This window comes from Ptychodera flava, chromosome 8, assembly GCF_041260155.1.
Source record: "Ptychodera flava strain L36383 chromosome 8, AS_Pfla_20210202, whole genome shotgun sequence".
In the NCBI taxonomy this organism is placed as follows: Eukaryota; Metazoa; Hemichordata; class Enteropneusta; family Ptychoderidae; genus Ptychodera; species Ptychodera flava.
Window position 1 is genome coordinate 26,624,937 of NC_091935.1, and position 21,103 is coordinate 26,646,039.

General features: G+C 37.9%; 2 protein-coding genes and 1 long non-coding RNA gene across 3 annotated transcripts in view; 2 read left to right on the top strand and 1 right to left on the bottom strand.

Moving 5' to 3' along the window:
- The window catches only part of LOC139137937 (uncharacterized), a 65,002-nt gene that overhangs the window by 15,150 nt on the left and 28,749 nt on the right, over window positions 1-21,103 (top strand). The gene's annotated exons all lie outside the window — the stretch shown is intronic.
- Window positions 10,997-12,002, bottom strand: LOC139137936 (uncharacterized). Its single transcript, XR_011553503.1, has 2 exons — window positions 11,886-12,002; window positions 10,997-11,360 (listed from the first exon to the last, which is right to left on the bottom strand). It is a non-coding gene; the product is annotated as an uncharacterized lncRNA (long non-coding RNA).
- Window positions 12,423-15,558, top strand: LOC139139437 (uncharacterized). The gene is made up of 3 exons (XM_070708351.1): window positions 12,423-12,663; window positions 13,448-14,121; window positions 15,427-15,558. The coding sequence occupies exons 1-3, from the start codon at window positions 12,423-12,425 to the stop codon at window positions 15,556-15,558; spliced, it is 1,047 nt and encodes a 348-aa protein (XP_070564452.1).

A 21,103-nucleotide genomic window follows, 5' to 3' on the forward strand; every position in this document is an offset into this window, starting at 1 on the left:
TATCGGGTGAACAAGTTCGCACCGATAGGTAGCCATATCAATGACAAATCAGGGGTTGCTCCACGGTTACCACATTGACACATATTGGAGCAACGTGTGTAGTGTTCTGGGGAAGGGAGGTGTGAGGGTTTTCCTACCCTCCCTGTAGCTTTTTTAGGTAAGTGTCACAGAAAACAACCAATTCTTACTATATTATGAAGTTGATCAACGGGCCGCGCTCTATCATTTCGTTAAAATACTAGCGCTCCTTTCGTACCTTATTACTGTGATGAGGGAACTAATAAATTGTACATATTTTAGAAATATATTTTTTACTATAACCCAAATGGGATTCGAGCCCCCACACACTCACGGCAACATCGCCTAGCCTGCTAGGCCTCACACAAAACCAGTCGGCTACCGTTTCCAAGAACATTAATTTAAATAATTTTATTCAGCCACAGGAAGTTTTCCTATCTTGAAATGCCATGACGGTCAAGATATTTAACATCGGGACTGTAAAGATGTTCACCTTGACTGAGTTCCTGCTGCTCCTCCCGGTTTACGTTGAACCGTTTGGCTGTCGAAATTGAGATGCCAACACTCCGCTGTTATCATCTGCTGAGCGGTAATATCCACTAAAAAATCAAGTCTGCGAAAGTTGAAACATTAATTGACTTGCGGGAGGTCAGACTTGTAGTCTAAACGAATGACACCACACTAGATCCAAGCACACCTGATAGCCACCACACTGGTTGATTATTATTAGTGATATATGTCAACGTCACTGTTTGGTTCATTGTTTTGATTGATTTCGAGGTGTCCATTATTTACGTTCCGGAGGAAATTCCCAATAGACCACGCCTACACTCTAATAGAAATTAGGATATGGTTGACTTTGGAAAGTAAGAAAATAATCAGGTGTTAGCTAAGCAGCATTTTGAAAAAGATATGATTTTCAAATATTGAATGAAATTTTCCAAGCAAAATTCTGATTTGCCGCAATGTACCATCCTCACCAGTCCTTTTCCCTATTTCCACACTTTAACTTGTGGCAAAATCTAATATATTTAGCAAAAGGCTGAAATGCTCTTCATCTGCTCGCCTAAAATATTTTAAATAAATTTTGATAATTACCCTTCATTTTATTTTTTAATTGAATAGCTACATTAGAAATGAACTCACTGCAAAGTTCCACGGATTCGATACTCGGCGCGCTTGCCCTTTTTCTTTCTTTCGTTTAACACGATACACAGTAAACCGGCCGTTACAATTTCCATTTACACTTTTAAATGGTTTTCAACCTATACACTCAGAGTCTAGTCTTGCGTTTAGCCGAACGTCGTCAGTGGGTTAGAAAAACGAAGTATGGTCTCCGTTCTTTCGAGTTGACAAGCAACCTTGCTATTTTAGTTGTACAATAAAACGGCTTTTGTTCCGTTTTTTTCATGTAAGATTTACACCCTCAGATACGCATTGTGTGTAAGGGATAAGGCGAATATAATATTTCGTTTCTTGCGTATTCAAGTTGGAGGATATAGCCCCAATGTTTTCGCCCATAAAAGCGTCAATGTTTCTGTAACGTTGGCTCAAGCAACGAGTTTTCATTCATCTGTTCAACTGTCAGGACTCAATGGGTTTATTTATAGAATGAAATGCGTCTATTTCCTTTCATGGAACCTCACTTGAGATTATTCTTGTTACAGAAGAAGAATAGGAGAAAGATGGAATAATGCACCTTTTAATTAGTCCCCACGGACACCGTCCGGGGGGACTTATAGGTTTGGTCATGTCCGTGCGTCCGTCCGTGCGTCCGTGTGTGCGTGCGTGCGTGCGTGCGTCTGTGCGTCCGTCCGTTCACGCAGATATCTCATAGACGCCTGGAGCGATTTTGTTCAAACTTGGTTCAAGGATAGTACCCTACCTCATACAGATGCACGTCGATTTGTTTCACAATGCGATCAAATTTGGCCATGTTAGAGGACTTTTTAGTTTTCACCTCCATAGACCCCCATGTATAAGGCAGTCCATAGACTCCCATGTATAAGCACAGGCGACCCATAAAGTATTACTGAGATTTTCACACTAGTTTTCACCTCCATAGACCCCCATGTATAAGGCAGTCCATAGATTCCCATGTATAAGCACAGGCGACCCATAAAGTATTACTGAGATTTTCACACTAGTTTTCACCTCCATAGACTCCCATGTATAAGGCAGTCCATAGACTCCCATGTATAAGGCAGTACATAGGCTCCCATGTATAAGGCCAAGATAAAAAAATTAGTTTTCTCATCGTATTCATATTGCAAAAAGGATGCAGTGACACAGTTTTTAGTCCCCACAGATAAAGTCCAGGGGGCTCATAGATTGGGTCATGTCAGTCCGTGAGTCCATCCGTTCACGCAGATATCTCAGACACTTTGACAAAATGTCATGTGACCTTGGTGACCTTTGACCTCGATTATACATATTTGTCCATAACTCAGTAACCACAAGTGGTAAACCTTTCATATATGGTATGATGGGACACCCTATGACGCCACATATTGTACCTCATTAATTATGTGCATATCTAATTTTGAGCGAGCCAATAGAGCTAGAGGTCTGATTTTTGGTATATATGGATAACTTAGCAATACAATTTTTTTGACAAAATGTCACGTGACCTTGGTGACCTTTAACCTCAAATATACATATTTGTCCATAACTCGGTAATCACTAATGCTACACCCTTCATATTTGGTATGATGGGACACCTTATGACACCACATATTGTACCTCATTAATTATGTGCATATCTAATTTTGAGCGAGCCAATAGAGCCAGAGGTCTGATTTTTGGTATGTAGGGATAACTTAGCAATACAATTTTTTTGACAAAATGTCAAGTGATCTCAATGACCTTTGACCTCAAATATACATATTTGTCCATAACTCAGTAACCACAAGTGCTACACTCTTCATATTTGGTATGATGGGACACCTTATGACGCCACATATTGTACCTCGTTAATTATGCGCATATGTAATTTTGAGCGAGCCAAAAGAGCTAGAGGTCTGATTTTTGGTATATAGGGATAACTTAGCAATACAATTATTTTGAAAAAATGTAATGTGACCTCAATGACCTTTGACCTCAAATATACATATTTGTCCAAAACTCAGTAACCACAAATGCTACACCCTTCATATTTGGTATGATGGGACAACTTATGACGCCACATATTGTACCCCATTAATTATGCACATATCTAATTTGAGTGAGCGAATAGAGCTAGAGGTCTGATTTTTGGGTTATAGGCATAACTTAAAATTTTTTTGACAAAATGTCACGTGACCTTGGTGACCTTTGACCTCAAATATACATATTTGTCCATAACTCAGTAACCACAAGTGTCTACACCCTTCATATATGGTATGATGGGACACCTTATGACGCCACATATTGTTCCTCATTAATTATGTGCATATCTAATTTTGAGCGAGCCAATAGAGCTAGAGGTCTGATTTTTGGTATGTAGGGATAACTTAGCAATACAATTTTTTTGACAAAATGTCACGTGACCTAAGTGACCTTTGACCCCAAATATACATATTTGTCCATAACTCAGGAACCACAAGTGCTACACCCTTCATATTTGGTATGATGGGACACCTTATGACGCCACATATTGTACCTGATTCATTATGTGCATATCTAATTTTGAACAAGCCAATAGAGGTAAATGTATGATTTTTAGTATATAGGGATAGACTATAGGATAGAAATTTTTTGACAAAATGTCATGTGACCTCGATAACCTTTTACCTAAAATACACGATTATGTCAATAAATAAGTAACCACAAGTGCTATGTCCTTTATATTTAGTAGGATGGGAGACCTTATGACAACACATGCTTTACCTCGTTAATTATGCCCATATATAGCCAATAGAGCTAGAGGTCTGAATTTTGGCATATATGGATTAATTAGCAGTACAATGTTTTTTTTTTTCAAATGTCACGTGACCTTGATGACCTTTGACCTGAATATGCATATATATGCATAACTCAGTAACCACAAGTTCTTTACGCTTCAATTTTGATAGGATAATAGACCTTAAGATGTCACATCTTGTACCTCATTTATTATGCACATATGTATTTCTTGGCTGGCCAATACAGCTAGAGGTCTGATCTTTTTTCCCGATTTAGAACCATAACTTAGACATGCCTCTTGTTTCAAATTGGAACAATGACATAGACCTATGTGTCCATAGATCTGAACATATACACTTTAGTGATACTTCTTAATGACCTCATTTCCCTGCCCCCTCAAGACTAATACTCCTATTACAAGTGGGGACTATGTCATTGTCAATGACTTGTTTCCTACTGTACTTACTTATTGTTGTACTGTTACAGTATGGAAATAAACGACGTACTGTTATACAAACTTGAGAAGAGAGCTGGGAGGGTTATATTGGTAGTACATGTTACGGTGTCTTCTCGCTTCCTTCTTTCACGTCAATGGGCTATCTATGGATTTACTTATTAATTATTTTGTCGCTGTTCAGACATTTACAATAATGAATGGTTTTTTCACCTGATTATTTACAGTTTCCACGTTTTTAGATTTCAATACTCGAAGTTCTGGCAACGCTGATTTGTACATTCCAACTTTTCAGACAGCAGCTAGATATGTAGTTTGTATAACGTACTTCTACAATTGGATATAGTATTCCTTCATCTATATAGGAATACCGAAAGTTTGCCACAGTTCAAAGCGCAGTTACGTAGTTTTGTAAATGATAAGTTTAAGAAAAAAAGGCTTCGATTAGATTTCATTTGTTATTGTTAACTTTCGTATTTATATTAAATAAAGTCAAATTTGTATTTTCCTTATCTTTGCACTCGGAAGTCTCTGATGTAAATTATGATTTCAAATGGCAGAAAATGTAAAATATGTAAACTATTTACAACCTTGATACACATAAACATCGATCTCGTCATCCCTGAGAGAGAGAGAGAGAGAGAGAGAGAGGAGAGAGAGAGAGAGAGAGAGAGAGAGAGAGAGAGAGAGGAGAGAGAGAGAGAGAGAGAGAGAGAGAGATTGAAAAACCTATGGAAGAATATACTTGTTGGAGACCAAACCTGCCAAAATCACCTTCAGCTTTGCTATTTCAATACCAAATACAGTTTTAAATTACCATATAAATACTTACTGAATAACCACATTGTATACTCTATGTTCCTGAAGGTATAAAATAGGAACAAGTTTTTTCACAGTATTTATTAATTTGTTCACGTCATCACAATCTGAATATATAATGGTACTGCACTCAATGGAACTTTCATGCCAAATTTCAACCAGCATCGGAAGTATTTGTTGTAGGGATATTTTTACCAAGATCGACAAAGAAAAATAATAGAAATATCAGAATTGTTTATCTCATTCTAACATGCAATGTATGTATGAGAACATTTGTAGGGATTTACAAACCTAATTTCCAATCCATACAACGAACTATTTCTGTATTTTGTCCCCTCAAAAATTCCGAAAAAAAACTTCACAAAACACAAATTGAAGATATTTCTCTGAAGCTAGAGCCTCTTATGTTATATAGAGAACTTTTTGTGACATATGTGTTGATGGAGGAGGACATCTTTGACAACCATGCAGGCTAGCCTGACCAAAAATGGCAAAAATAGCTGCAAAAATACTTGATTACATATGTCATCATAATTTTGATATATTAAATTAAGATTATCCACGGGAATATGTCTACTGAATATCAAAGTTATCAGACGAGTACTTTTTGAGAAACAATTATTTAAACCAAAAATGACAAAAATTTTCCCCAAAATACAAAATTGTTGATATCATCAGACTTTCAATACATCACATTTCGATTAAGCTTATGAACCATTATACCAAATATCAAAGCTATCATATGAGTAGTTTTTTGACCAAAAATTGGAGAAAATGCCCAAATATTACCAACAAGAGAATTCACTACAATTTGGATAAACTTGACTATAGTCATCCCATGGAACATGGATACCAAATTTCAAAGCAATCGGACAAATCGTCTCAGGGAAAATTTTTTGACTAAACACTGAAAAAAAGCAAGTCATTGACAATGACATAGTCCCCACTTGTAATAGGAGTATTAGTCTTGATGGGGCAGGGAAATGTGGTCATAAGGAAGTATCACTGGAATGTATATGTTGAGATCTATGGGCACATAGGTCTATGTTGTTGTTCCCAATTTGAAACACATGAGGCATGTCTAAGTTATGGTTCTAAATCGGGAATAAAAGATCAGACCTGTAGCTGTATTGGCCAGCCAAGAAATACATATACGCATAATAAATGAGGTACAAGATGTGACATCTGAAGGCGTATTACTGAGTTATGCATATATATATATATATATATATATATATATATATATATATATATATATATATATATATATATATATATATATATATATATATATATATATATTATATATGTGTGTATAATCAAGGTCAAAGGTCATCGAGGTCACGTGACATTTTCAAAAAAAATTGTATTGCTAATTAATCCCTACATGCCAAAAATCAGACCTCTAGCTCTATTCGCTTGTCCAGAATTAGATATGTGCATAATTATTGAGGCACAGTATGTGCCATCATAAGGTCTCCCATCATACCAAATATGAAGGGTGTACCACGTGTGGTTACTGAGTTATGGACAAATATATTTCAGGTCAAAGGTCACCGAGGTCACATGACATTTTGTCAAAATATCCGAGATATCTGCGTGAACGGATGGACTCACGGATGGACGAACAGACGGACATGACCCAATCTATAAGCTCACTGGACTTCATCCGTGGGGACTAAAAATTGTGTCACTGCATCCTTTTTGCAATTATGAATACAATGAGAAACTAAATTTTTATTTTTCGTGGCCTTATACATGGGAGTCTATGGAGATCTGTCTTATACATGGGAGTCTATGGACGTGTAAATTAAAAATATGCAAATTTCACCACGATTTGCCCAAATTTGGGAAAGGTCACTCCTATGCACTTCCATACCAAGTTTCAAATCAATCGGACTTGTGGTTTCAGAGCAGGAGATTTTTTGACCAAAAATGGGAGAAAATAACAAAAAAATTCATGAAAATAGCAAGTCCAAGATACTGACCCAAGATGTGCACAATCATTTCATGTCAGCCCAAAGTACTTACATGCTAATTTTTCATGTAATCTGCTCAGTGGTTATTGAGTTTTTTCAATTTTGACTGTTTTTACATTTTTTCACTTAATTTGCATATTTTTTGCAATGACAACTTCATTTGAACAAAATCTCATCTACAGCCCATCATCCATGTACACACCAAATATCAAGATGAAATGTACAGCGGTTTTGGAGTTTTTGATGTTGACGGACAGACATACAGACATACAGACATACAGACACACAGACATACAGACATACAGACATACGACATACATACATACATACAGACATTTCCCTAGCCTATAAGAATAGCTTCCATTGCCATATATACATATGGCTATGGGAGCTAAAAACACTAGAGACACACATACCCGGTAGATCATCCTACGATATGATATGACAGAAATACATGTTATGCTGTATAAAAGCTTGGTTAGGAGGTTTTATTTACCATTAAAATATCTGTATTACATTGTAAAAGAGTGATACACAATAAACCAAGTGTTCTTACATATGCAGGCCTTGGAAAAAACTAACATATATTTTCCTTAATTACAAAGGTTACAAATGCAATGTAATTTGAACTACTGGAGGAATCAATTAAATCTTACATACGTGAGAAAGTTTCAAGCATACATCAGTGTACAGCTGATACAATGTCAATCCTGCCAATTGGGGATGAGATCATTATTCCATGTAAATCAGCATGCAGTATTGTGATAAAAGTCTTTACTGTGTAACAAGAGAATTTCACAATACACAGCTTAATACTTGGCTGCATATTTTTACTGGCATACCATTGAGAACGTAAAGCCTAAAACTGACCATTGTACATAATCTGAAATATTCTGAGGAAAATGATGCATCATACCTATAGCTGCATAAAACAGGTTCACAAAGTTTTCTATTCTCAAATATGTTGCTTTTAACCAACTGAACTGGGGTCCACTAGACCTATTCAAAGTATTGGTTGTTATGTTGTAAAGTTGGTTGTAAAGTGACCTAGTGACTGACAGAGCCCTGCTGTGGAGTCCAGAGAATAACTATGTGTGACAAATTGTTGGTATGTACCTGTCGGTTTCAGTGAGTGTTTTTCCAAGGATTTGGAAAGGTGGGACACTGTGATCTATGATGGTTAAAATAGGGGGGGGGTCACTGAGTGAGTGAAGCACAGCAAAGTCACTGAGGAAGAAATGTAGTGGAGGGCTTTTTCCAATTGACAATTGATGTCATGAATACATTCATTTCTAAACAACATGGAAACTCTCTTTTAATGGTTTGTGACATATTGGTAGCATTAAAAGTTCTCATTTGTAAGCAAGTGAATGGCAGCAGATAGAGCTCAACTGTGTTATGTAGAGTGTAGAGACTATTTCTGACACTTATTGATGAAGAAGGTGGAAATCTTTGCCAGCTCATTTCAGGACAGCTGTAAAATTTCACAATGTCACATTAAGATCATCCCTAATAACATGTCTGCCAAAATATCAAAGCTATCAGATGAGTAACTTTTGAAACACAAATATTTTGACCAAAAATGGCAAAAATTGACCAAAAAATACGAAAATTGAAGATTTCATCAAATTTCAATATATCGACACACTAAGACAACCCCTAGGAACCTGTATACCTAAAATTAAAGGCATCAGACAAGTAGTTTTTGAGAAACACATTTTTGACCGAAAATGGCAAAAATAGCACCAAAAAACAAAATTGCAGATTTCGTCATATATTCAATATATCATATTAAGTTTATCTGTAGGAACCTGTATACCAAATATCAAAGCTGTCAGATGAGCGGTTTTGATGAAATAAAGTTTTGACCAAAAATGACAAAAAAATTCCTTAAAAATACAGATTTGCATATATCATCACAATTTGAACAAATCTAAGTTGGGTTATCCCTAGGGATCTGTATACCAAATAATAAAGCTGTCTGACCAGCGGTTATGAAGAAGAAGATTTTTTACCAAAAACGCCTTTTTTGGCACTAATTTGGATATTTTCAACAATATCAAAAAATTGAAAAAATTGGTTTCTCAAAATCATATAATTCATCTACACAACAAATATCAAATCAGTAAGTATGGCGGTTCTCAAGATATTTGAGAGGACGGACGCCTCACAATTAGACATACATATACATACATACATACATACATACATACATACATACATACATACATACAGACAGACAGACGCCGGACGGATACCCATCCCAATAGCTTCTATAGACTATAGTAGCTAAAAATAAGCTCATTCACACTAACTGCAGAGCTAAAATAGAATTTAACCATTTGATTCCATGTCTGTTCTTTTTAAAGTTATATTCCTTGGAATACAAGTAAACAAGTACTGATAACATATATACTTGTAAATATCTATTTTCATAAGCTTGTCAGACTGCTAAAGGTGTGCTTGTGATTTTCTGATAACATGAATTTTACTTATTGCAAGCAATAGTTTTGATCTCCAAAGCAAGTTTCAGATGTAGTTTTGAGCTTTTGCTCTTGATAATGGAATGGGACTTCATGTACTGTATTCACGAGTTAGTCCAATTTGCAATAATCTGCAACATAAATCTCTGTACCCTGTCCACAAGTTGACATTGCCTGAAATCCATATCGCACAAGCTAGAAGATATATCTCCTTGGAAGCCATCATTGTTTACAGCCTGGGGGGGGGGGGTCAGAGGAATGTTAAGGGGGTCACTCAAAATATTGAAAGCTATAGGGGGGGTTACTCAAAATGTTGAGAGAAAGAAGGCGGTTACTCAATTTTTGGTGCAAAATGTATTGAAACACGTACCTCTCAGATTGCACCACTTCACACATCAATTTCTACAAATTTTTACTCGGTAAAATTACACATTGAAAACACCCCTGAGATTACGCCAAAGTGCACCAATGCACACAACAATTTCTCAAATTTTTCCATGCAAGGGAGAGGAGCAAGCCCGTCGGACACTTTCCCCATCAGCCTTCCGCATGTTCTTCAATCAGTACTTTCAAAGTCTACCCTATCAGATATCCCAGTGAGGACCCTGTTATGATACCCATCCATATTAAACAATACTGTATGTGGTTGTATACTGGTTATAGTGTGACCTTTTATATCTATATTATGTTATGACTTTGAATTTCATTTTGTTGGTTTCACCTTTTTCAACCGTCATGAGATAACCAATGATTATCTAGCAGGGTACACAAGGATTTGAATGGTCTTTCCTATTGCTGTATTTATGTAAATTGTAGAAATACATGTATTGAAATTTAACTTTTCAAAAGTGAGTGTGGGGGGGTGGGGTCAGTCAAAATTTCCATGTAAGAGAGGGGGGTTACTCAAATTCATCATAGGGGGGCGGGTACTTGAAATTTTAGAGTTTCGACAAAATTCCTCCAACATTCCCCCCCCCCCCAGGCTGTAAATAATGACAGCTCCCAATGAAATTTGGGCTGCAGTGTAGCTGTATCTTTTGATGAATTTTTCACAAATTTTTTGATATCAACTCTAGTTTCTTGTTCTTCTTCTGAAAGCTTACTGGGAAACAAAGTACCTATATATATCATACATGTGCACATTGCAATGTTATTGACCAGTATATGTAAATCTGGGTCCTGATTGACATGTACACCTCTGGAGCAGAAAAAGTGATAATGGAATGTTTATAAACAATCATCACAAGTGACAATTACCTACAGGTTGTTTATTATACTACAGAGATCACCATGATACTGAGGGGAGGCATGAAATAATAATTGTGTTTTCTCAGTGCTCTGAAAGTTGAATTTTTCCTCTCTTTGAGCTGGACTACCTTAAACAGTTCTGTGTACTAGCTGTAATATGATGATGCTTAGTATTGCGGGTTATATCTGTTAAGTTGCCCACTGTTTGTCTGTGGTAAGTGTAGTGGTTTAGGAGTTTTTGATCCTAACATACATGTACATACAATCTGTGTGCTGAGCAGTGTAAGGGTTCACGTCTGTCCACCATACTGACTAATAGGAAATCCTCTACCAAATGGAGGTGCAATCCCACTGTCTTCATCTTGAGACAACTGTCCCTGGTAGCTGGTTCCTTTCTTTGCGTGGTAAAATGCTGCCTTAAAGTCGGTTTTGGATTTATCTTGCTTCCTCTTCTGCATGGATATACACACCTGTTCCCTAACATAGTAATAATAATAAACTCATGGAAGACAATCATGGACCAATCATGGAACATAAAACATATAATTTCTCTTCACAAAAAGTTAGTTTATTTGTGTGTTAAATATCAAAGAATTCTTGTGTAAAAAAAAAACAAATAAATTTATTTTTCTCCGCTATATGCATATTTCTCTAACGTAGACATCTCAACCACACCATTTTCTTCTTGCTCAACCAATGTCCTGCGCAGTTTAAGAATGAGAATTGCTGTAACATGTATGCTGTGTATAGTATCTGGATGGATTAGTGTTAAGCTGATGCACCTACATAGTTGCTGCTGGCAATGTCAATTAAAATACAGAAATGTATCAGTGAACCCGTGTTTCTAATTAGTATTCTTGTAATCGTAAACATGCTAGCTATATAAAGACAACTAATATAAACACTTTGTGCAAGTTACAAGATACCAGTTCCGGCACATCTTTGCAACAACCACTTGTGTATATATACTTGGGAGTAAGGACTGAAAAGGAAAAAACTTACCTGTTGTTTGATCATTTCCATTCATCTTTCATTGTAAATGTCATGGCAAAGTCCTATTCAAAGCCCTCCACTTTGTTCTTTACTGCTCTTTGTCAAGGCAATGGTATTTCTCATCCTTGACATCAGCATTCACTGCTGATCCTGAATTGTAAACAGATAGACTCATGATTACTTATAACTCTTTATTTGACAATGATAACCTGAATGATTAAAATACATTTGATGATGGGATGTTAATGAATTGCCAATGATGATAAGCATTACATACATGTAAACATTCTAAATAAGATGACCCAGGTCTATCCACAATACAATTACTCAGCATCGCAGGTGACCCCGGTCAACCATCAACAAATACATGTACACGCTATGGAGATGATCCTGGGCAATCCAGAATACAAATATAGGTACACATTATTGAAGATGACCCAGGCCTATCCTGAATGCTCGATTTCATGGTCACCCATAATGCAATGCGAGTTGGCGTAGTTCCGGTTTCGTCACTCTCTGTCAGCAGACGATTGAATATAAAAAGTAATGGAGAACGAATCGCCGCACACGCCAAAAATTTTTAGAAAAAGGGGCAGGGGCGGTGATTTTTGCTGTATACCTGGCTGTTTTAACACGAGAAAATCTGACAAGGTCAAGAGATCGTACTTCAGATTTCCTCCCGAGAAAACTGGACAGTTTTCGCTGTGGACGAAGTCCATAAGGTTAAGACGTGCCGGCTGGTATCCGCGACATTGGGATCGCGTTTGTTCCGATCACTTTATAAATGGTGAGATTTACTTTAATTGGTTCAAGATTTCATACGAATTTTGATAAGTCTTGGTTGATATTTTCTAAGTTCATGAAAAATTCAGTCTCGGGAAGAATGTTTACCTTCCCTAGCAGTGCTGTGATCCGCGTGAAACTGAAAGTATGGGTTGCACTCACAGTCGCTTGAGGGCTGTTACACAGCCGGTGACATAGGCTCAGTCACCGGCCGTGTAATAGCCCTCAACCGACTGTGAGTGCACTGATACTATGATGTATTCGGTCGAGAGGGATACTAAAGTCCCCCTTACCCCATGACTTTGTACATTTCATCAACCCATGGGAAAATTTTAGCACAAACTGAGCGCTGGAAAGTATTGAGACCGAGTCTTCTATTTGTTCATGATATGTTTGTGTGGGCACATAAAAAAATTGGCGATTGTTAAAAAATCAGAGATAATGTTAGGCACAGTACTGTGGTTAAGGGCTTCTTATGAAAAAAAAAAAAGCACAGAAAAAATGCTGAGTCAGCACTTTTTCTCCAATGGCTATTTATGGTAGGAAAACTTGAAGCTTTCTGCAAAAACAAGCATGGTGACCAAGTGTTTATCGTACATATTTTGAATTAGTTCCAGATTCTGAATAATTTCTGAAAATTTCAATAAAATGACAATATTCTATAAATGGTTTCTAGCTTATGACATACAATACTGTGGTAAATGACAATAGTGTATTGATAATGGGTAGTCCCCTACCTTAAGTGACTTTAATTTATCAGTTAGTGTAATTTTGATTATTTTATGTAGGAGTCAAAAGCAGAAACCCAGACCATCCAGGGTATGTTCCAAGGATATTTAAAAGAAATGAGGTGACACCAAGGAAAACTTTGACATCAAGTAAATTATTAAAATCACCATTAAAGGAAAAACACGCTATAGGTCAACATCAAGCTTCTAGAAGAGTAAGGAGGTCATTGTTTAGGACTAAAGATGCAACAAAAGGAAGACCAATCAATAACATAGCGCAAGTAGTAACAACAGCACAACCATTAAACCATGACTACCTCCAGACAGAAGTTGATTTGAGATGTGAGGAAGAGTTAGGAAAGTATATGCCAGAAATTAAAACTAAAATTGAAGAGTTAGAAGAACAGGTGAAACTTAATAGTACCAGGGAATTACAGCTTTTAAGTCTTGAGAATATTAAGGACAATCCAAAAGAAATGCAGTTCTATACTGGTTTTCCAAATTTTCACACATTCCATGCAGTATTCATTTTTCTTGAACCCAGAGCTAAAAATATGCAATATTGGAGAGGTCAAGCAACTATTGACACTCAACATTTCCTAGATACAGGTAGATACATAAATAAGCCAGGGCCAGAAAGAAAACTTTCCCTCTTAGAGGAATTTTTTTTAACAATAGTTAGATTAAAAGTTGGATTACTAACAGAAGATATTGCCCGTAGATTTAACATTTCAGTTGGTACAGTGTCTTCTGTTGTCACATCTTTGATAAACCTTTATGTATTCTGATTTGAAGATGTTATGTGAGCTACCATCTAAATCAGTGATTGATCAAAATCAGTCTTCTGTCATGAGCACATTTTCTGATGTTAGAGTCATTCTAGATTGCACAGAGCTTTTCGTTCAAAATCCCAGCAAATTAGATGCAAAGAAGCAGCTCTTTTCAAACTATAAACATCATAATACCTACAAGTTCCTGGTTGGAATCAGCCCACAAATGGGGGTGACATATGTAAGTAGAATGTATGGTGGACGGGCCTCAGATCAATTTATCACAGAATCATCATCAAATTTACTTGAAAATCTAGACAAGATTAGAGGTTCTGTTATGACGGATAGGGGGTTTCTCATCCAGGGTATAATGAATGACATGGGAGTACATATCTACATGCCAGCATTCAAAGGTTCTGAAAGATGTCAGTTCGGTCACAGGTCCAGTAGGCATAGGATTTGTGATGATTTTTTCCTATAATTATCATAAAAAATAATTATGAATATTAATAAATTATTAATATGAATGTTACAGAATATTAAAAGTTTTTTACACACAATGTCGTCTACTTTGTGTAAATGCCATCTGGACACTCCATTGTTGTGATAATTATGATTATGAATAAATTATGATTATGATTAATAAAGTCATATTTTACACATTGTAATGTGCTTATGTGAACAACCCTCTGGGAACCCTCATACAGTTTCACAATCTATGCCAAAATATACAAGTCACAACATTGCCCAGGTTCAGTCTACGGCGAGAGTTACCATTGCCCAGGTTCAGTCTACGGCGAGAGTTACTACACAGTGTATATAATGAGAAGGTAGCCAGCTCCACTCGACAGTAAACTGACATACCCATGAATTACCTCCGTTTTCTTCACTTCTGCATGTTAATTCTCAAAATTTCTCCCGGTGTTGGCAAGTCCATAAATCAGCCATCAAATCTACCCAGTTTTAGCCACTTAGACGGAAAATTTGTGAAGTTTGAGGCTGCGAGAAGGTATATATCGCCAATGAAATGATGCTGCCTTAGCGGAATCGACAGCATCCGGGATCTTTTAGGGCCGTTTGCGAAATTTGAATGTAGCCGCCAAGCGGGGCCGAGGGCGGAGCCATGATTTAACGTTATTAGATATGCTGACATAATTGATCGTACGGCCAATGAACGCTCGTGACCTTTGATTAGACCTCTCATCAGTTGACCCGAATGTACATGTGTCTGATCAACATCAAAACGTGGAATGAGTTTCATTTCTCTAGTTGGACGATGTATTTTTCGAACTTTATAGCAGTTGTAAGGTTGCTCCAAAGCAGCTTACTGGGTATGCGATCAATGGAGGTGGTAGCTTCAGCGAAACGGGGACAGCATCAACTGAACAAACACCGCAGTAGGCAGCTCAATATAGATTGCTGCGATCGTGTTTGCCAGCATTATATACACCTTATCCATATTATTTGATGACACCGTCATCACGTACGTCCATTACAAACGTCCAGATGAAATTCCGACGACAGTGAGCACACCGTCATCAACTGTGACCGACTCCTCTGCCCCTCCTCCGCCAAACACATCAGCGACTAATCCGTAGCAATTAAAATGTTTCTATTAGGTGTGATATTTGACCGTGGCGGTGACCTTTGATTTGAACGAGTTCGCCGCTGCGATATCACAGCTAGGTTTCCACGGTATCCACCTATTCCCGAAGAACCTCCGCCATGTGCACATCGTACCCACAAATACCTTGAATAGCAAGGAACACGACTAACACTTCCAGGCTTACAAACGTGCTGACATTTTCTTGCCCGTTCTCGTTTCAAAATTTTAGTGTTTTTTCCATAGACCCTGCTGCATCCGTGTGTAGCGTCAATTGTTTTTCCCAAAGACAGAAAGTCCTCGCTTCAGTTTCTGAGTGTGATAAAACTGCAGAGCTTCGGTTAGGATTTCCAAATCTGCGTAAGGCTGTTCGCAAATTGTTTTTCTATTTGCGTAAAATGTACCAAAAATGCGTACAACATGACTACATGTAAGTACCTATATATAACAGCTGTCTACGCGATATCAAAAACCGGTTCAAAAGTCAATGAATAAAGTGTTCAATAAACAACATCAGTGACAATGTTTTTTCTTTGATATTAGTTTCACAATTTGTTCTGTTCTATTTTCTGTCGACGATTTTCATTTCTTACTAATTATTTAGACTACAACTTCCCACTATTGCCTTCGCTGCTTGACCTATCATCGCTGCTCTGAAGTCAAATTCACTTAGTCCCGGGTAGCTGCAATAATTGTAGCCCTTGGTTGGTGGGGATTGGGCTTCTGTCGTGCGGCTCGCGCCTTGCCCCAACCAGGGCTACAATTTCTCCCTATACCTGCTAGTGTAAAAGCTGCAGTGCGGATCTACACTGCATGGTCAAGGCACACACGGGGCCGCATTATTAGAGAATCTCGCCTTACCGTGTGCAAATTTCACTATAATCCTGCTCCCGGATAATGTTAGAGCCCTTGTAACTCCTATCGATGGTCAACTTTACTCCTTGCAGCTGAAAAATGACAGTTTAATGACTCAGGCGCGAAGTCATTCGAACTGGACCGCCGTCGTTGAACTCTGTACCCAGCCGACTTGTACCATTACATTTTAGGGGTGGCCGACAGGTGTGAGGGAGCTGAATGAGCATGCTTACGGGTAGCCCTTCACTGCCACCGGAGCCAAAGCCGGACACTCTTGCCATACTCGTAGGACTAGTTTATGGGATTGAAAGGGGTGGGTAATTTTCATGAAAATATATAACTCTTGGTGAATAAAGAGAGATACTTTTGCCGAAGTTCAACTACGCATTTTAATTAGTTCAATAAATCCTGTGCTCTATCTTCCCAACTTTCTCAAATAAGTTACGTACTAGTTCAATAAATCCTACACGGGAACGGGTCATTTGAAGCAGTTAGAACTTTGTGTCCATGTACATTGTTCAGAGGCGTGTGCCTAAGTTAAACTCCATATAACTAGTTCAACTTTCACAACTATAAGTTCAACCATCCACCTCCATGGTACAACTACATTTACAAGATGCCGCTGTTGTTCAATGTGGAAAGAGTGGTTCCAAGCAAAATCTGTTCGACTAAAAAGGTCACAATGTGTGAAGTGGGGTGCCAAAACGGCATTCTTGTCCATGACGGCGTGACTTTGAACATTTTTTTTTAAATCGGATATTTTCCATCTAGTATCAAAGTTTGACATATCGACGATTTCGGGATTACTGTGAAATCGCCGATCGACACTGGACTCAGCACTCTGCGTCTGTGAAATCGCCTATACTTACAGAATATTTATCGGCAATTTCCGGACTCTAGACGATACTACAATGACTAGCCTTGTGCCACGGCACGCCGGGTCTGTGAAATCGCCGATATTTATTTATAGTTACTTATAGTGCAGCTTTGCCAAATACTTTGCTATTTGTATACAACACGTAGGTATTTTACTGTTTTTGTAGGGTCGTAGCATTTCTTACTCATTACACAAACGCGGATTACATTCCAGGTTAATTTTATCACAGGACATTTATGTAGTCTCGCTTCGAACCGTAGTAAACTTTACAGTGTGCATGATGAACTCAGTATGGAAATAGCCTAATATAGGAACGACTTCCTCCAATCTGATTAAAATCAGAAGTAGAGTACGGCGACGTCTTCTTATGCGTACGCGGTATTCTCTCGCTGTCGCGTAGTGAGAGGCGACAGCGACTCGGAGAGAATACCGCGTACGCATAAGAAGACGTCGCCGTACTCTACACCTGATTTTAATCAGATGGACTTCCTCCATCCGTTTGCTCATGACTACTTCAATAATGCAGTGTTTATCAATTTAAAATTTCGGCATTTTCTTGTCTGGTTTTGTTCTGTCAACATACATCTTAATGATGAAGTAGGCCGGGTTGTATGAGGATTTCTTTACATCATTTTCACATCTGTGCTTTTTCATGGATACATCTTTCTTTTTGTAACAAATTCCTTGTAATCAGCATGTTTTACATACATGCTTTGATATTGACCTCAGCAGTTTTTGAATAAATCTGATAAAATTTGAAGCACCGAAGTAGTAGTAGTCACAGTAGTAGTAGTATCTATTTAAAGCTTCCCATTTTTACACAAAGTTGAGAATGTTCCAGACTAATTAAACTCATGTCATGATGAGTGTGGGGGGAAATGACATACATAACATGATCCGAAGTGGACCAAAAATGGACTCCTGAGATACACCGCACCAATCGACAAAACATGAGCGTGTACACCTAAATAGCTAACATTGACTTCTTCCTGTAAGGTCTGATCGAAACCACTTCAGTGACAAATCAGAAAACATGTACACAGAAAGTTCGCTCAGCAAAATGTTATGATCAACGATGAAAAAAATCTTTAAGTATATCTAAAAACAATTATCTTCATCTATATTCTGTAAAAGTATAGACCCTGGTCAGTTAACTTGACTAAAGCAATGTGACAAGAGTGATGTTGTCTGATGATTGTGAGTTGTAACAAAAAAGATTAAATGCATAAAACTGTAAAAACTAATATAAACATGTTTTTCTAGTATTTTAGATAGAACTGGTAGAAGGGAGATAGGCCTATAGTTGTTAACATCACTTTTAGAGCCTCCCTTATGAATCGGAACTATTTCAGCACATTTGAAACAGTCGGAAAATGTACCACTATAAGCTTCAAGATTAAAAAGAGTTGCGAATATTTGTCAGACATTTCACCACTTTACAGCTCTGGCCAAGCGCTAGTCTGGTTCGAACTTCGCTACTAGATGATACTAGAGTTTGTTAATTAGGCGGGTAAATATCCGATATATATCGAAGATTTTATAGCCTTAGAGATCTATATCGTATAGTATAGTAGCCGTAAATATCGATTGGATATTTTATAATTATATCGCGGTGTCCTCTTGTTGTCAGAGCATCTGTATAAAATGGCAAAGACGAGACGACAGACTTTGCATGGCGTGAATATCTCTTTCACTTCTCAGGAAATAAAGATGGCAAGTTCTTCAATGGTCACTGGTCTCTCTTTGCTTTCAGCGATAGTGGTATTCTAGCAGTAATTGAAAAGGAGCAAACAGTCCTATGACCTTTTTCAATCCTCCGAAAAGATAGCGTTAAAATAACAACAACTATACTGCCACTAGCGCGCTACTGTACTGCTGGTGCCACCGTTTTCATTAGTCCCTCACACCTGTCGGCCACCCTAAAATGTAATGGTACAAGTCGGCTGGGTACAGAGTTCAACGACGGCGGTCCAGTTCGAATTGACTTCGCGCCTGAGTCATTAAACTGTCATTTTTCAGCTGCAAGGAGTAAAGTTGACCATCGATAGGAGTTACAAGGGCTCTAACATTATCCGGGAGCAGGATTATAGTGAAATTTGCACACGGTAAGGCGAGATTCTCTAATAATGCGGCCCCGTGTGTGCCTTGACCATGCAGTGTAGATCCGCACTGCAGCTTTTACACTAGCAGGTATAGGGAGAAATTGTAGCCCTGGTTGGGGCAAGGCGCGAGCCGCACGACAGAAGCCCAATCCCCACCAACCAAGGGCTACAATATTGCAGCTAAGTCCACGGGCCTTCAATGGTTCATCGCCATCAGATCATTTAGATCAGGCATAGTCACTTAGACAGCTAGTTTCCATTTTGTAATCCGTTTTGGGTACTGAACCCACGCGCTCACACGGGACAGATGAGACTGGAATCACGGCTGCAATTATGGCCAATTTTGCAATATTCTGGAATAAGTTTGCAGACCGGCATTAAACTATTATTTTTAAGTCTGCGTAGCATTAACTTAAACTTGATATTCGACTAGGAGATCTTCAGGGTTTACAAGTATGCATTGGGCGCAGCGAAAAAAAAAAACATTTTTTTGCAATAACGACGAACTCTATTGAACTTGTTACATTTTTATTGGTACAGACTTGAAGGAAAACGTGATTGACAGGATGTAGGACAAAATATTGCTAAATTATGAACATTTTTATCAGCAAAACATTTATTTTTAGTCCTCGATAAACTTCACATTGAAGGGAAACTACGTGTGCTCATGTCTTTGTTACAGAGACTGCGCTTTTTAATGCGTATCGGATTACGCAGACGTCATTTTACTTTGCGTACTTCAAAGTAATAACATGCTTGAAATACGCAGGATTTTGCGTTAACGGAAGCTCTGTAATAAAACTATTGATAATATTATTAAAATTTCAATTTTTCTCAGTATTTTTTGCAAGACATGGATATATTTGTCTAACATATTCATAAAAAAGTAACAGGTCCTCGTAACGCCAGCACGCGCACGCCTTTTCAATAAAAAAGATATCGATTCTCAAGGTACATTGTGCTTTGTCTGTAAAACACGTCCGTGACTGCGTTTTTAATATTTTGTTGGGCAGCAAAATAGACGACAGTCAACGCTGCCTGTATTTTCATTGTAAATCTCTGAAAATCACAAGTTCAATTGGAAGGTGACTGCGTATTTGTACGTACGTACGCTGTTTTGAGGTCTCCTCGCCAAGTCGCTGAACTTGACATATTTTCAACAATGTCAACCGGGTATCTATCATAAACAAACGCATCTGCAACCCGTCATCCGTTTGTAATCACACATACATAGCTTGGACCGTTGACTTGAGGCATCTCCATCCTTGGACAGACCATAAAGTAATCGTACAGTGTAAGTGTAAACTTTCACGTGTAAAAAGGTCACGAGCGTTCATTGGCCGTACGATCAATTATGTCAGCATATCTAATAACGTTAAATCATGGCTCCGCCCTCGGCCCCGCTTGGCGGCTACATTCAAATTTCGCAAACGGCCCTAAAAGATCCCGGATGCTGTCGATTCCGCTAAGGCAGCATCATTTCATTGGCGATATATACCTTCTCGCAGC

Excerpts from the sequence above, each read along its gene's own strand:
- LOC139139437 (XM_070708351.1), top strand. The coding sequence starts at position 12,423 with ATGGAGAACGAATCGCCGCACACGCCAAAAATTTTTAGAAAAAGGGGC. Across the intron at positions 12,664-13,447 it reads TTCCGATCACTTTATAAATG|GAGTCAAAAGCAGAAACCCA; the intron begins GTGAGATTTACT and ends TATTTTATGTAG. Across the intron at positions 14,122-15,426 it reads CCCGTAGATTTAACATTTCA|TTGGACGATGTATTTTTCGA; the intron begins GTTGGTACAGTG and ends TCATTTCTCTAG.